The 16,465-nt window shown below is 55.0% G+C and overlaps 1 protein-coding gene across 3 annotated transcripts in view; it reads left to right on the top strand.

The window, feature by feature from the left end:
* The window catches only part of RFX1 (regulatory factor X1), a 32,825-nt gene that overhangs the window by 10,218 nt on the left and 6,142 nt on the right, over window positions 1-16,465 (top strand). For 2 of the 3 annotated variants that reach the window (XM_079772831.1, XM_079772832.1), the window contains exons 3-9: window positions 5,379-5,488; window positions 5,709-5,792; window positions 6,457-6,564; window positions 7,566-7,682; window positions 8,711-8,806; window positions 10,247-10,341; window positions 13,281-13,650. In XM_079772831.1, coding sequence (XP_079628957.1) covers window positions 5,379-5,488; window positions 5,709-5,792; window positions 6,457-6,564; window positions 7,566-7,682; window positions 8,711-8,806; window positions 10,247-10,341; window positions 13,281-13,650 — 980 coding nt within the window. The remainder of the gene's footprint in view (window positions 1-5,378; window positions 5,489-5,708; window positions 5,793-6,456; window positions 6,565-7,565; window positions 7,683-8,710; window positions 8,807-10,246; window positions 10,342-13,280; window positions 13,651-16,465) is intronic. The other variant, XM_079772833.1, reaches the window with a different exon arrangement.

The following is a 16,465-nucleotide window of genomic DNA, read 5'->3' as shown; positions in this document are numbered from 1 at the left end:
TTGACCCCTAACCCTGCTGCTGACCTCACTGGGGACAGGGTGTCATCATGTGATGAGAAGGACCCCATCTCCCTCCCCCCGCCAGCCTCCCAGCTCCATCTCATCCACCAGCTTCACCTGTCCCAGGCTGCCCCCCTCTAAGATGTGCTCCTGCCATCCCAGGCTTGTCCCTCGATCCCTATCTTGCATTCTTTCTCACCGGCCCATAAAGATGAAACAGCTCCCATTTTAACCTGGACCCCCACCCCCAGGCCCTGCATCCCCTCCAGCTGCCACTAGTGTCTTCCCTGTAAGTCACAATTCCTCAAAGGATTTGTCCTTCCTTCCTTACCCCAAGCTCTCTCCTCAGCCACCCATACCTTTCCTCCCAGAGATGCCCTCCAGCCCTGGTCTCCACCTACCTCCCTGCCACTCCTTCTCTGTCCCCTTTGCTGCTTCCTTCTCATCTCTCTGGCCTCATTAGCAATGACCTCATCAGATCTGGGGCCTCCTCTTCACGCCAGTGATTCATCCTTCATTGGGGCTTTGTCCAATGTCTCTGCTTCTAATGCCACCTTTATGCTGACAATACCCATATTGAGGTCTGTGCCCTGGGCCACAGCCTGGAACCCAGGATCCTGTGTCCAGCTTCCTCTGACCATCTACTCGGTTGAACAGCCCTCTCAAGTCACATGACTAAATGGAACTCTGGATTCCTCCCAATTCAAACCTGCCCTCCTTTGAGCCTTCCTCCTCCTCATAAACACCACCCCCAGGCCCGGGTCAGCTTTGATTCCTATCTTACCCATCCTCGAGCAAGCAAGGCCTCTTGGCTCCCCCTCCTAAATCCAGCCATCTCTCCTGCCTCCATGGCCCCCAGCATGGCCCAGCTTCCACTATCACCCTTCATAGTCCTCCCCCTCCACCAGCTAGAGGGAGCCTATTGACTATTGTCAACCCAGCTGATTCCAAAGCAGGTGACCTTGGGCACTCTCTGAGAAACCTGGCCTGGGCTTTCTGGGTCTTAGGACATCTGCTCCCTTGGGCCCCTCCCATAGGAAAGGGCTTTAAACTCTCCACACTTGCTGTGCCCCTGCAATGAGCACCCAACCTCCTGACCCTGGCCTGCAAGTTCTGCTGGCCGCTCGGCCCCACCTGGCCCCACTGCGCCCTCAAACCCTTGCTCTAGCCTCACTGGCCTACCTGCAGCTTTACAAACCCCCCAGGCTCAGTCCAGCCTCAGGGCCTTTGCACTGTCAGTGCTCTCTGCCTGAAGCACTCCATCCTAGACCTTCTGGAGTTTCATCCCTCGTGGTTTTTCAGTCTCTGCTCAGATGCCACCTACCTGACGCCCATACCACCTCTCGGGCACTCTCACTCCTTGTCTCTTTACTTTGCTTTATTTTTCTTAATATCAACACCTGTAGTGATGACAATTATGATATCTACCTCCATTATCTGTGAGGGTGGAGCTCTGTCTACTGAGTCTTTCTGGAATGGTCGGTGAACTCCCACATGAATGCTGGCCTGACCGCATGCAGCCCTCACAACCGGTCAGCCCCTGGGCCACCAAGAACAGGTGGGCGGCCTTCCTTGGCACGGGTTCGAGGGCTTTGCTCAGCTCCAGGGCATTGATTGGCCCTGGACCTCCTGGGTGCTGGCTTTAGCTGCCTTCTGGTCTAGGGTCTCTAGAGCAAGGGTCTAGAATGGGCGCACAACTCCGGGCCCCAGAACTCCCCAAATCCCAGCCCACCCTCTCTGTTCCCCTCCGTTCCTCCAGCTCCTCCAGTTCTTCCTGGCACTACCCCACGGAGGCCCTGTGCTTAGAGGTCAGAGTTATGCATCGTCTCTTGGGTCTCAGCAGGCCTCTTACTAGCTGTGGGGCTGGGGAGGTGGCCCCAGTCCTCACACTGTGCTGCAGGGCGCTCTGGGCTATTGGCATGGCTCTTGGGATCCCTTCTTTGGCAGTGGCTTAATCATCTTTTATAATGGTCTTGGGAGATTTCTTTTTTCTGCTGCTCCTGGATCTGGCAGGAGTGAGCCTATCCCCAGAAGGGTGTCTGGGTGATGTTTCCTAGATCTATTCTGAGGAAGGGGAGGTTGGCTAGCACCCTGCAACTGCACTTGCTGCTCTGTCGACCCCTCCCCCATCCCCTTGCAGTGATTTTCTAGGGGGTCTGCTGTGACCTTCTTCCAGGTTAGTGTCTCTGTATCTAAGGGTGGCCTTTGGGCCATGTGAGCCAGTCCTGGGGTAAGGAGGTGGGGCTGTAAGTGACACCAGCAAATGCAGCAAGGTGCCTGGGCCTCCTCCAGGGCCAGAAGCAATCTGAGCTGACCAGGGACCCAGGGAGTTTCTGGGAGGGGGAAGGGAAGGACCTGGACCTAGACTTGGAGCCCAGGCTGGCAGCTAGCCAAGGCAGCACCAGAAGGCAGGTCATCCAGCTCTGTCCTCGTGGGCTCTACCCTAAGGTGACTTTGGAGGTGATGGGAAAGCAGCTCAAGTTTCTCTGCTCAGAAATAATCTTCTAGATCCATGAATCCCATCTTTAGAGGCCACCAGACTCTTGCCAGAAACCCGAGGTGGAAGGAGGGCTCTGTGGGTCCTGGCAGTGTCCCCGGGACAGTGAAACCAAGCCTGTCTGCCAGGGATGGGGCTAGCCTGGAGAAAGGATCATGTCCAGCTTCTCTTCCCTGCTTCTCTCTCACTTGGAGTCCTTGGGAGTCCCAAAGACTTGTATCTGGGAGATGGGCATAGAGGGTGGGGGGGGTGCGGTTTCCTCGCTGATGGGGAAACTGAGGTCAGGACAGACAAGGGACCCAGGACCATGGGAGCAGCAGAGGCTTAGAGGTTCCCCTCCCCCAAGTTCACCTGACTGAAATCATCCCTGGGAGCAAAGGACTAGGAGGGAGAGGGCCACACTACCCCATCTATTGTCCGTGGGGAATGGGCCTCTCTCAGCTCCCCGCAAGTAGCTCATGGCATTTGAGGCATGACTATGTCTTGAAGGGGAAGTGCAGGGTCCAGGGAAGATGAGACACTCATCAGACTAAGGGACCGGAAATCAGCTGCCACTTCCTGACTAGAGACTTGAGACAGTGGGGCCCTCCCTGATCTCATGCACATGCCTAGAATGGAGATGTCAGATAGACAGATGCAAATGCTCTCAGACTCCAAGCTCCCCACTCCCCCCAACACACACCTTAGTCAAGACACAGGCAGACAGGGGCCACACAGGAAGCCCCTCATCCGAGGAATAGACTCTGAAACCTTACCTGCTCATCTTCCTTTGTCCCAGCCTGGGGGGTCACCCCAGACGCCTCCCAGACAGATGTCTGATATTCTTAGGGTTCCACTCGAGGATCAGCTTTGGCATTTTCATCAGAACCTCTGGGCCTAGAAGGTGTCTGGGACCAGCCTCCCACCCCCTGCAACTCACTGCCCACTCTGCGCCAGGCCAAACCTGCCATGGGCCTCCTTGGTTGGGCATCATCCCTTGAGCTGGGCTCCACAGACAGCCAGGTGTGCTGGGCTCCTCACGTGACTCAGGGTTTTCTCAGGTTTCTTCCAGGGGGGCCTCCCTCACAGCTCAGGAAAGATTCCAGCAAAACAGGAATCCATGCTTTCTGGAACTGGCTGCAGAGGCAGCTGGCCAAGCAGGCCTGGGGTTGTCCTAATGCCGACCCCAAATGTGACCAATGGGAGGCTTCCCCCAATACCTCCTCCCACATCTGGCCACTACTCCCCACCACCTAACACACACACACATTCATGTGCTCTGCTCCAGACTTGGCCCCTGAGGTCCTTGCGGCTACCTGAGATAGCCCTTTTGCTCTGGCTAGGCCCTTCCCTGGTATTTCCACATAACCGAGGCCCAGCTCCTTGCTTTGGAGGCTGAGTCCCACCCTAGGATGCTCTGGACCTTGTGTTGTCCCCATAGGCCCCTGTACCCACATGCCTGAGTCTGCACACCACTGCCCATTGGGCCTCGCCCAGGTGTGACCTATGACTCTGGGTTCCATGCATAGAGTGAGATTCATGTGGGCACAGACATGGGCCAGTATCCTGGCCTGCCTGTTCCCAGATGGGTGACCTTGGGCAAGTCAGTTTCTTTCTTCCAGAAGAAATTACTTCTGGGTCTGGACAGAGGCAGAAGTGCTTGCCCAAGTTCCGGGTGGCAGGACTGAAATTAGGGGTAATAAAAGTTCTTTCCATCTCCAGATGCCCAGGAAGACCCTAGTGCAGCTCCTGGGGCACCAGAAGCACTATAGTTAGTCCTACCCCTCCTTGTCCACCACCGCCCCCCCTCCCAATATTGCCAGGGGACCCAGGAAGTGGGGCTGGGACCTTGGCTGCTTGTGGCAGCACATTAGAGGGCAGTCACCTGTGTGCCCCCAGCCCCACCCAACCTCTGGAATTGTAGGGAGCAAATCAGGCCACACAGAGGGGCAGGATAAGTAGCTTCCTGGCTGGGTGAGGGTCTCCCAGCCCACACCTTTCAGGAACACTTCACCATCCATGCCCTTGCCCCCCAGCTCTTGTTAACCACTCAGTGAAATGTGCATGAAACTCTACCTGTGCCTGCCTGATAGTATCTCTGGGTACCAGCCTCCCTCCTGTCCGTGCAGTGCAGTCCCAGCCTCAGCCCCAGCCCCAGCCCCTGGAAGGCCCTGCTTGGCCACACCTGCTGGGAGGGGAGTGTTTATTCCAAGAGGGCAGCTGGGAGCTCGGCATCCACTGGGGGGATTAGCTCTCCAAGGTTGCAGGTATAAACCTGCCCTCGAGCCCTGCTGTTTCCGAAGAGGTGGGCCGGGAGTGAGGAGCACAGGGCAGGCTCCCCTGGACACAGGAGTGGGGGATGGACGGTGAGGTGGGCACCATGTTCTATGATTGCCTCTTCTCGGCTGCCCTTCAGCGTGAGTACCAGCCTGCCCCCACTCCACTGAGGACAGAAAGGCAGGGACAGTGGAGAGGGAGGGGGCTCTCAGCCACTGGCCATCAAGGTCTTCTGGGGTCACTCCTCTAATCAGCTGCAATTCCTGTTCCTTCCAGGGCTACTGAGGTGGGAGGCCAGTCACTGCCTGGCCACAAGTCCTGTCTGTTGGGAAAAGGGGGTTCGGCCCTCTGGGCCTCCACTGCCTCATGGCTTTCTAGTTATCCCTTCCAGTCTGGCTGTGGGATTAGCGGGGTGGGGGGGGGGGCTACTTCTGAACGTAAGGGTCCTTCTGGCCCCCACCCCAGTGAACATGGGCAGGGCTGGCCAGGGGGCAGGCAGGACTCTTGCAGAGGCCTGGCCCCGTCAAGGGTCTGCCTCAGATTGTATCATCCCATCCGCATGGGCTCAGGCTCAGGGTGGGAGCAGGGCCAGAGGCAGAGCTGACCCTGTGACTCCTCCTCCCAGAAGGTGCCATGCGGGCCAGTGAGACTGTGTCAGAGGCCAGCCCAGGCTCTACGGCCAGCCAGACTGGAGTCCCCACTCAGGTGGTTCAGCAGGTGCAAGGAACCCAGCAGGTAGGACACACCCCTTCCAAGGGCCAGGTGGTAAGGGCACATGAGGGAGGCAGTGGGGCTGTGGCTAAGGGTACCTGGCCTTCCCTCCCTGATCCGCTGCCAGAGCCATCTGTTTACCTGTCCTTATCAAGATGTTCATTTCAGCTGCCCCTCCACCCACCTGGGCTGGTCCTCATGGGGAAGTCAGCACGACTCAGGGCTTTCCTTTCTGCCCCCGCAGCGGCTGCTGGTCCAGACAAGTGTGCAGACCAAGCCAGGCCACATGTCACCCCTCCAGCTCACCAACATCCCTGTGCCCCAGCAGGTAAGTCTGTCATGTCTGGCCCTGGCCCTCACAGCCTTCCCAGGGTGCAGAACCAGCCCTTGATAGCCTTCGGTGATCTGCCCTCACCAGCATCTAGGACATGAGCCCATATTGGGGCTGCCCCACCCACTGCTTCCAGCCGGTGAGACTATTAGTCAGGGCTCATCAGGGAAGGAGGAGCCCCACAAATCACCTTAACAGAAAGAACTACAGATTGGCAGTAAGAAAGGTGGTTTGCAGGTCCAGCCTGGTGCCCCAAGCAGAGAACCCAAGGCCAGTTTAGGTGCTGACAGCCTGTAGGCAGCACAGGGACTGCAAGGGCTCTGTGCCCTGTCCCCTGGAAGGCTATAGGTGGCATGCTGGCCTATAGCCCACGGCAGTCCTGTCAGGTTCAAGGGTGAAACCCCCTGGACACAAACCCTGGCTCTGCTGCTTATGGGCTCCAAGACCTCAGGCAAGCACAATTGCCGTACTGAGCCTCACTGTCAACCTCTGTGAAGTGGGGATAAGGACTGTGCTGCATCTGGGCTTGTCTGGGAGATTCTGTGAGCTAAGCATGCAGCACTGGGATGTTGTCTGGCTCAACACAGATGCTCCTTAATGCTCATTAAAACTGTGCAGATTGTCATCAGTGAACTGTGGTCCTTCTCCCTCCCGGCTCCAGGCTCTCCCCACGCAGCGGCTGGTAGTGCAGAGCACAGCCCCAGGCGTCAAAGCAGGCCAAGTCTCCCTGACAGTGCATGGCACCCAGCAGGTGCACTCACCCCCTGAGGTAGGTGGTGCTCTGTCAGCTACCCTCCCCACTTCCTTCTCCCCAGGTTAGCCATGTACCCCCATAGTATACTTGGAGCTCCTGCCCCCCTCCTAAGCCCTCTTGCTCTCCAGAATCCTCCAGCCCTCTCCACTCCCAGCTCTGATACCCTCTTTGACCCCGGGCAGGGTGGCTTGGCTGCCCGATTCCTGATCCTGCCACCTTCAGGAGGAGTTAGTTTCCTCCCCCGCCCCAAGTTGAGATGGGCCTCAGCTCCAGCTCAGGAATGCATCGCAGGAGGCAAAATAGGACCCTCTTCCCTCTACAGGCTGGGTAGAGGCTCTTCCTCAGACCACAGGGTGGAATCTGGGGACCCCCAAATATCTTCAAGAGTGTTAGAAGCAGGTAGGCAGGCCATGGGGCTGGAGCATGGGTGTCCACATTAGGAGCTTAGGTTCAGACCCCCTGGCTCAGCCATTTTCTCCTGGAGGACTCTGGGAAGGCCCTCAGAGCCTTCTGTGCCCCGAGTTTTCTACATATAAAATAGCTAATGATACCAGCATGGCCCAGAGCTCACAGGGGCTCTGTAACCAGCTTACCTGGGGGGCGGTGCCCAGTGCCACCACTCATAGCTGTGTAGCTCTGGAGCATGTCCATTGCCATCTGTGCTTCAACATATCTGGAAATTAGGTATTCCCTCGCTTGTCTTTCCTTACCTCAGGGCTGTGGCCTCTCCAGTTATGGAGGCAGCAGATGGCCTGGGCTGAGGCTGGAGTCCAGCCATCTTCACTGGGGAAGATGGGTCTGCTCACCAGCACCTCTGGGCTGAATCCCCAGCTTTACCCAGTAGTGGCCAGTTTGTGGCCAGGACTAGGCATTTGGGTGCACAGAATGCAGCCGGTTACCAGTTTAGGTGGTTGGGACATGCCCCCACTGGCTGTTGCCTCCCCCAACAGCTCTTGGGGATAGCCCTCCTGAGAAGGGTTTTATCGGGCATCACTCCATGTCTTCTTTTCTTGTAGCGGTCGCCAGTGCAGGCCAACAGCTCCTCCAGCAAGACGGCTGGGGCCCCCACGGGCACGGTGCCACAGCAGCTGCAGGTCCACGGCGTCCAGCAGAGTGTCCCTGTCACCCAAGAGGTGCCAGGCCAAGGCGGGCGGCAGCTGGGGCGAGGGGTCCTGGCCAGGCAGCCTCTGTAGCCTTCTAGGGCTGTGAGAGCAGGGCAGATGGGAGTCCTGCCACCCGGAACTTGGGCAAGCACTTCTGCCTCTGTCCAGACCCAGCATCCTACTCTAAATAATAGCTTCTGCCCTGGAGCCTCCTGTGGGAGGCACCTAGCCCTGAGCAGGCGCTGGAAACAGCTTTGAGAAACAACTTTGACCTCTTTGGGCCGATTTGCCTGGAGGAGCCCCAAGGCCAAGTCCTGGCTCACTCCTAAGAGACTCAGGGAGAGGCCCTAGCCTCCAGTCCGTTTCCAGCATTGTGGAGGAGGTGGTGCTCTGAGCCACCAGCCATGGTACCCAGGGCAGGTTAGGTGAGAGGTAAGGGTTGTCTGTCATCTGTTTGTTATCACTGACCCTGGTGCATTCCCAACCCTCAGAAAACCAGAGAAAAGCATAGGTCCTCTCCCCAAAGGAAAGCAGAATTGTACCCCCAAAGGAATCACAGATATTTTGCCTGGCACCACAGCCCTTCTGAATATCCAGACCTGGGTTTGAGTCTGTGCCCCACCACTCATCACTTCCCCACCCCACCCCAGCCTCTGTCCCTCACTGTGCCCTGAAGGTGATACCTGAATTCCCACCATAGCATGGAAGTGAGGACAGTGGGAATCCTGGACATGGAGTGTGGGATAAGCCTGAAGGGAGTGGAGCTAGAGAGCAGGGACTCCCTCGGTCAGTTTCTAGTTCTTCTCTCAGCCCTATCACTTCCCCTCAGCCTTGCCTTGCTGAGCCTGGATTCCACACCTGTAACAGTGCCCAGGGTTGAACCTGGAAGGCACTTGGTGCAGGGCTGGCTGTGAAAAGTTGGAGAAGGTGGCCTCTTTCTTACCAGGCTGCTCCCAGGCTTATATGAGTGCATATGGGCAGGGGATGGGTGCTTAGGGATGGGCTTGCCACCATCATTGCCATTATTACCATGGTCTGATTCCCTTTTCCCTCCCCAGAGGTCTGTGGTCCAGGCCACTCCGCAGGCACCCAAAGCCAGCCCAGTGCAGCCACTCACTGTGCAGGGGCTCCAGCCAGTTCATGTGGCTCAAGAGGTACGTATAGCTCCCCCACCTACATCTGGGCAGACTGGGGCTGGTCCTGGGTTGGACTGGGGAGGGTTGCAGGCCCCTCAGGCCGCAGGGAGGGAATAGAGCGCCCCCTGGGGTCCTAAGGGCCTAGCCCCACACCGGGCTCCACCGATGGCTGTGGGCTTCCCTTTCCCTGGCACCTGGCATTTCAGGGCCCAGGTTTTGCTAAGAGAATAATCTGGGGTCTGATCTCCCTGAGACACGACGCAGGGATCTTCTGGTCGGGCTGCTGCGTGAGCTCAGCATCCCGGCGGGCAGAGGCCTGAAGCCCCTGGTTACCCCGCAGTGTCTCTGTTTGTCCTCCAGAGCTCAGGCAGTCAGTTTCCCGCTAGGAAGGCAGAGCAGCGAGAGCGCAGGCCCACACCGCCGCCGGAGCCGCCACCCCGGCCGCCCACGCCCGGGCCCGGCGCGCTGGCCCCGGAGCCACCGTCGCTCCAACCTGCGTGCAGCGGCGAGGCCCCGCAGCTAGGCAGCCCAGAGCTGCTGCCGCCCCATTACGATCCGGGCGCTGAGCAGTGGGTGGAGCTTGTGGGCGTGCTGCCCCCACACCTGCTCCTGCCGCAGCAGAAAGTGGTCCTCGAGCCACTGCCTGGGCTCCCGGCCCCAGCCAGCCCCGACCAGAGGGTCAGGATCCAGAGAGTCCCCCAGGTGCTAGTGTTCGGCACGGCTGCCACGGCCCTCAAAGTAGGTGGAGGGGCAAGGGGCGGGCGGGGCGGGTTCCGCTGGCCCCGGCCTGCGCCCGGCCCCTTAGGCCCTGGATACCCCCTCCGCCCTGGACACCCCCTCAGGCCAGCCAGTCTTGGGGACCCACCTTTGACTCCCTCCCCAAAGCCAGTTCCAGGTCCCAGGCTCCATCCCACAGCGGGGTGGGTACGTAAGCCCCGCCCCTAAAGCCCTGTAGGATGTTCCAAGTTCCATCCTACAAACTGGGCCCCACCCCCCGGACCCTGTCTCTGCCCCTAAATCCCGTACTGGATTTCCAGGTCCCACCCCTGCAAACCAGGGGTCAGTCCCTAATGCAGACTCCATCTATGAGGCCCTGTCTATAGTTCCAGGCTCTGGCTTTAGCCACAGCCTTGTCCCAGTGGTTGGCTCTGCCCCTGGGGGTCCAGCTTTCACACCCTCAGTAGAACCCCGTCAGGCCCCACCCTTGCTGCCCCCAAGTGGAGCAGAGTCCTAGCTTCTGACACAGCTCTGTCTGATTCCCAGCCCTGGCAGAGGCCGCAGCTCCTGGGCTCTGACCCCTGGTCCTGTTCATTGTGTGTTCAGAGAGCCCAGAAGTGCAGCCTGCCAGCCTGGGAGCCAGGTGACCAGGGAGGCTGGGTTGCCACTAGCCTTTCAGGGGCGGAGGAGGAGGAGCTGGTTCACCTCTTGACCCTCTGCATGCTCTTTGTCCCGCGGCAGGTGCAGCAGCTCCAGCAGGTACCTGTCCCACATGTGTACTCCAGCCAAGTGCAGTATGTGGAGGGCGGTGATGCCAGCTACACGACCAATGCCATGTGAGTGGGGGGTGGGGAACAGCTGGGGGAGGAGACAGGATTAGGATCATAGGTCTGCTCGGGACCCCCCAGGACTGGAGGGCCCAGTCTTCAGGGGACCAGCCAGCCTTCAAGGCCTCAGGTGACAGACAGATGGTGGGTGCGCCCCAGGGGCAGCCACCAGCCACAGGCAAAGGTGAAGCAGGGAGGACCCCTGTAGGTTGGGAAATGGATCCAACATAACCTAGGGCTTTAGAGTCAGATGGGCCTGGTTTTTAGCCTCCCACAAAAATTTTTTTTAATTGAAAATTTTACAAGGTAAAAATTTCTAAGGAACATGGAATGTTAAACAGTGAAAAAGAAATTGCCTTCACTCTTTAATCCCCACCTTGCCCAGGGCGGGCACTCTGACCCATTTTTTTGTTTCCTCCCAGAGATAATCTGAGAATAGAAACTACCCTTTCTTTGTTCAGAAATAGAGGCAGCATGTTCTTATTTCTTTCCTCAATATGTAGCTCAAATCTTGTCCTCTATTTGCTCATATGGGTCCCGGTTACCATCTTTCAACACTGTGAACACTCCACTGTACAAACATAGCATGAACAGTAAAGCCAGACCCCACCCAGCTGACACATAGGTGACTTCCACTCCCTGGGACTGCGCATGGCACATTAATACATGCCACATCAGGCAGATGTGCCCCAGGCCTGCCCTAGCCCCAGCCCGGGATCCTCTACATGCCACCTTCCCTCTTCTATCCCCCATAGTAACGATTCCAGGACTGTAGTTATTATTGTTTCAGTTTTTAGAAGTTTCATTAGGTTTTCTTTGCATTTTTCTAATGTTTTCCTTATATCTCTGCCACCTTTCCCTGTGGGCATGACGCTGGCAGTCCCTGGGTCATGATGCTGTAGCTACCCTGTGGCATGGCCCCAGCACCTGAATCATGATTCATGGATTCCAGCTATCTCACAGTTCTACTGATTTAATTCTAATGCTGCCAGCCTCCTAGCTGTGCATTTAACCAGTGCTGTCAGGGACCACAGGGGGACATTGTAGAGAGGAGACAGGCCCCAAGGGCCACTAGGATGTGAGAATCAGAGCTGAGCCATGAGCCCAGGCCTGGGGTCGCAGGGTGGCTTCATCTGCTTCCCTTGGTAGTGTCTGTCCCTCGCTTCTGTTTGAATTCTTCCCTCTGTGACTACAGTATGTATGATACCATGTGGTCCATTTTACCATCAGGTTTTTTTGCTATATGAAATTCTTGGGGCACTGAATCTTCTGTCTCGTCCTCACAGTGGCTCATTACTGGATTCCCAGCTCTTGATGGGCCTTGATCCCTACCCTAGTAAAAGCCACAGCCTCTGTGCCTCTGTCCCTGTCCAGGCCAGTACCAGAGATGCACACATTCACTCAGTCAGCCATTCAGCAAGTAGATGCAATATTTTTTTGGAATAAGTGATGCATGTGGGGAACTGGACTGGAGCTGGCTTGTTAGTGCCAGCTCAGGTCACCACTCATTTGGTAGATGTGGACCTGGGCATTTGATCAAGATCTACATCCAGGTGTCTAATGGGCAGGGCCACTCACTTCCAGTGGTCAACCTCTCACCACTCTTTGACCCACCAGCTCCCTCTCCTGGCTGCCCCCAGGAGCCCCTACGGATGGCGTACAGATGGCAGACGTAGATAAGAAATTCAGCTTAATCTCCCCTCTCTTACCAACATACCATCTGCACCATTCCCTCTTTTGTTCACCTAATGGAATGTTATGAAACTTGTCCTTTGGCAGGGTCATGAGAGCTTCCTCCTCCACCCTCCTCCTCTCACCCCTATGTAGGATTCCATCACCTTTTACTTAACAGCCCACTGAAGATAAACCCAGTCATTTTTACTCTCTTGCTACAATTTGCAGCCTTGCAAATTGTAGCAAGGCTTCCTCTCCTGCTTCCTTCATGAGATGGCTCCAACAGCACCTTCTAAGCCAGGCCATCCCGTTCTGGCCTTCCTATCTTTCTGGATTTGTAAAATTTAATGTTATTTTTAATCACTAATATGTTGAGAGGGCTCAAAAATGAAAACTATGTCCAATGATGTCTAGTGAGACAGTGAGAGAGGTGCCCCCACCAAGCCCCTCTCCACCCCCTTGAGCCAGCGTCATCTGAGGCAGGTCCTCGGATAGCTGGAGGAGAACTCTCCAGGGCAGAATAGGTTGCTGGATCCAAAAAAATGTGTCTGCACTCAGGTGGCCACTGGATGTAGAAGTAGAGCCAGCCTCCCTTTGTTCAGCACCCCCTTCCCGTCTGTTCTCCTCCGGGGCCGTACCACCTTCTGCAGTGCCCTCACTTTACCTTTGCATTAGGCTTCTTTTCTGGCTCCCCCACTAGAACATGAACTCCCCTCGGTGGGGCCTTTTTTTGTCTCTCACACTGTGGGTCTGCAGTGCCTAGTACAGTACCGTACCAGCGTACAGTAAGTGCTCAATAAATTTTTTTCTTGATTGAGTGAAGTATGTGGCCTGTTGCAAGTTAACTAGACCTTTTTTAAAAAACAATCTTTGGGAGGCAGTTGTTTGAAAAACATCAGTGTGAGAGAGAGATATCGATCAGTTGCCTCCCATGCACTCCCCAACCAGGGATCAAACCTGCAATCTAGGTATGTGCCCTGACTGGGAATTGAACTCACAACCTTTTGGTGTACAGGACAGGATGACCCTCCCATCCAAACCACCCATTAGGCACGTAGCCCTTTTGTTTTAGCTTCCTCACATGTGAGCTGGTGACTCCCATGTGGATTCAATGAAAATTTGCCCATTAAGCACTGGGGTGGTGCCTGGTCTGACACTTAGGCTGTGGCTTCTTGCTCCGATCCTGGAAGCCCACACCTATAGGAACTCCCTCCTTCATGCCCCTCGTTCCCCAGCTCTTGCCCCTGACTCCCCTCCTTCTGCTTCGTTCTCAGCCGTTCCAGCACTTACCCCTACCCCGAGACACCGCTGTACACGCAAACAGCAGGCACCAGCTACTATGAGGCTGCAGGCACAGCTGCCCAGGTCAGCACGCCTGCCACCTCCCAGGCAGTGGCCAGCAGTGGCTCCGTGCCCATGTACGTGTCTGGCAGCCAGGTTGTCGCCAGCCCTACCAGCAGCGGGGGCGGGGCCAGCAACGGCAGCAACGGTGGCAGTGGCGGCAGTGGAGCCGGTGGTGGGGGCAGTGGTGGAGGCAGCGGCGGCAGCAGCAGCGGAGCAGGCACCTACGTGATCCAAGGTGGCTACATGCTGGGCAGTGCCAGCCAGTCCTACTCCCATACCACCCGTGCCTCACCAGCCACTGTAAGTACCAACCCTGGCCCCTGAGGAGGCAGGTGGTGAGACCCCTGCAGACACCTAGGTAACCTGGCACCATAGTGCTCAGATGAAGATGGCCTGGGATTGAATTATCACTGTTTGGCCTTAGACAAGTTATTCAGTCCCTCTGAGCCTCAACTAATATGCATGAAGCTCTTAGAGTGGTACCTCAAGAAGTGTCACTCTGATTATAATGGATAATAGCAGATAGATAGCAAGGAGAGGGAGAGGCAGGCACCATCATGAGGGGAGCTGCCCGAGCAAGGTTCTTTGTTCATCTGGAAGGCATTGAGATAACCTCCCTCTGCCAAGAGATGGCTGTATGCAATCACTTGGGCAGCCCTGATCCCAACCCCAAATGGACCCCCATCCGCTCTGTTACCAAGGGTGGGTCAGGGCCTGGTAATTATGGGTGGCCCCTGTCCTCACAGAGCATGGGGGTCTGGAGTGATGTCTTCCTCAGTTTTTGTTAATCCTCACCTGAGGATATTTTTTCCATTGATTTTTTTAGAGAGAGTGTAAAGGAAGGAGAGGCGGGGAGAGAGAAAGAAACATCAGTGTGAGAGAGAAACATCAATTGGTTGCCTCCCATATACTCCCCAACCAGGGATCAAACCTGCAACCCAGGTATGTGCCCTTGACCAGGAATTGAACCCGTGACTCTGGTGTAAGGGCCAATACTCTAATCGCTGAGCCACCCCACCCAGGGGCTTCCCCACTTTTTAAACTACTGTCCACTTGCATGGTGACCCATTGTGGACCACATAAATCAGCTGGACACTTTCTCAGAAGGTAGGAACCTCCCTTACATACCCTGACTTCTAGTCGTCTAGTTTTCTTTTTCTTTTTTTTTAAATAATATTTTATTGATTTTTTTTTTTTTTTTACGGAGAGGAAGGGAGAGGGGGAGAGAGTTAGAAACATTGGTGAGAGAGAAACATCAATCAGCTGCCTCCTGCACACCTTCCACTGAGGATGTGCCCGCAACCAAGGTACATGCCCTGAATCGAACCCGGGACCCTTGAGTCCACAGGCCAACGCTCTATCCACTGAGCCAAACCAGTCAGGGCGTAGTCTAGTTTTCTTTAAAAAAAATTTTTTTTTTTTAGTTACTGATTTTAGAGAGAGAGGAAGGGAAAGAGAGAGAAACATCAATTTGTTCCACTTATTTATGCACTCATTGTTTTTTTTCTTGTATGTGTCCTGACTGGGGATCGAACATGCAACCTTGATGTATTGGGACAATGTTCTCACCAACTGAGCTACCCAGCCAGGGCTAGTCTAGTTTTCCTTAGTGCTGGTGTGACCCACTAACCGACTTAATGACCCCCTAATGGGTCCTCGCCCACCGTGTGCAGACATGCCGCACTAGAAGAGTGCTGTCCAATAGAAGGTTCTCTGGTGATATAAATGCTCAATACAGAGGCCTCTGGCCACATGTGGCTATTAAGCGCTTAAATTTGGCGGGGGTCACCAAGGAACTGAGTTGAGTTGCTTTCTTTAAACTATTTTGATACAATTTTAGAGTCACAGGAAACTGCAAAAATAGTAGAGAGATCCCATGCGCCCTTCCTCAGGTCACCCCCGCTAGTTCCATTTGACATAACTGCAGTCCAGTATCCAGTGAGGCCGCTAGCATTGCTGTAGTGTGGGTGTCTGCTGCTGTGTGTGTAGAGTTGGGAAACCACTACCACAGTCAAGATGCAGAACTGTTTCAGCACCACAAAGGTCTCCCTCATGCTAACCCTTCCTAGTCATCCCGCCCTCCTCCCTCCCAACATCCCTAACCCTCTGCAACCACGGATCTGTTCCTCATATCTATATTGTCATTTTGAGAATGTCTGTGAATAGAATCATACTGCCTGTGACCTTTTGACATTGCTGTTTCCACGTAGCATAAATTAAATATGTATTTAAATAGCTATATGTAGCTGACAGTGACTATATCAGACAGTGTGGTTCTAGAGAGTTGCCATGGGTCATTGTGATAGGATATGCCCTACATCGTGGTTGTCAGGTTCACAATTGGAAATAGGTACAGAGAGCACTAAACAATGAGTACTACAGTCCTGCCTTATCCATGCGGGCTTTGTTCCAAGACCCCCAGTGGACGCCTGAACCTGACATATACTGTGTTTATTCCTACATATATATACCTATGATAAAGTTTAATTTATAAATTAGGCACAGTCAGGGATTAACAACAATGACGTATATTAAAGTAGAATGATTATAACAAACTAGAGGCCCAGTGTATGAATTCGTGCACAGATGGGGTCTGGCCTGCCTGCCCTGATATGGGCGGGGGTTGGGGGGGGCCGATCATGGGTAGGGCCAGCTAGGGGGGAGGGGCCCCAGGCATTTGGCGGGCTGGCCCCACCCCCTGGTTGAACTCCAGTCAAACTCCCAGTCGAGGGGACAATTTGCATATTACTCTTATTATATAGGATTATTATATAGGATATTGTAATAAAAGTTATGTAAATATGGTCTCTCAAAATATCTTATGGTACTGTACTCACTCTTCTCGTGATGATGAGAGCTGACACAGTGCCTACATGATGAGATGAAGTGAAGTGAATGACGTATGTGACATAGTGTCTTAGGCTACTGCTGACTTTGTGACTTGTCACTTCAGAGATCCTGGATCATTGACCCATGACATTGTCAATGGTTGGATGTCAGGAGCAGACAGTGTTGATGGCTGGGGAAAATGAATATTTTTGGACTGTGGTTGACCTGGGGTAGCTGAAACTGCAAAAAGCAAAACCATGGATAAAGGGATGATACTGCAGCAATT

This window comes from Cnephaeus nilssonii (assembly GCF_951640355.1).
Source record: "Cnephaeus nilssonii genome assembly, chromosome: 5".
In the NCBI taxonomy this organism is placed as follows: Eukaryota; Metazoa; Chordata; class Mammalia; order Chiroptera; family Vespertilionidae; genus Cnephaeus; species Cnephaeus nilssonii.
This window is presented reverse-complemented; position numbering and strand designations above follow the sequence as displayed.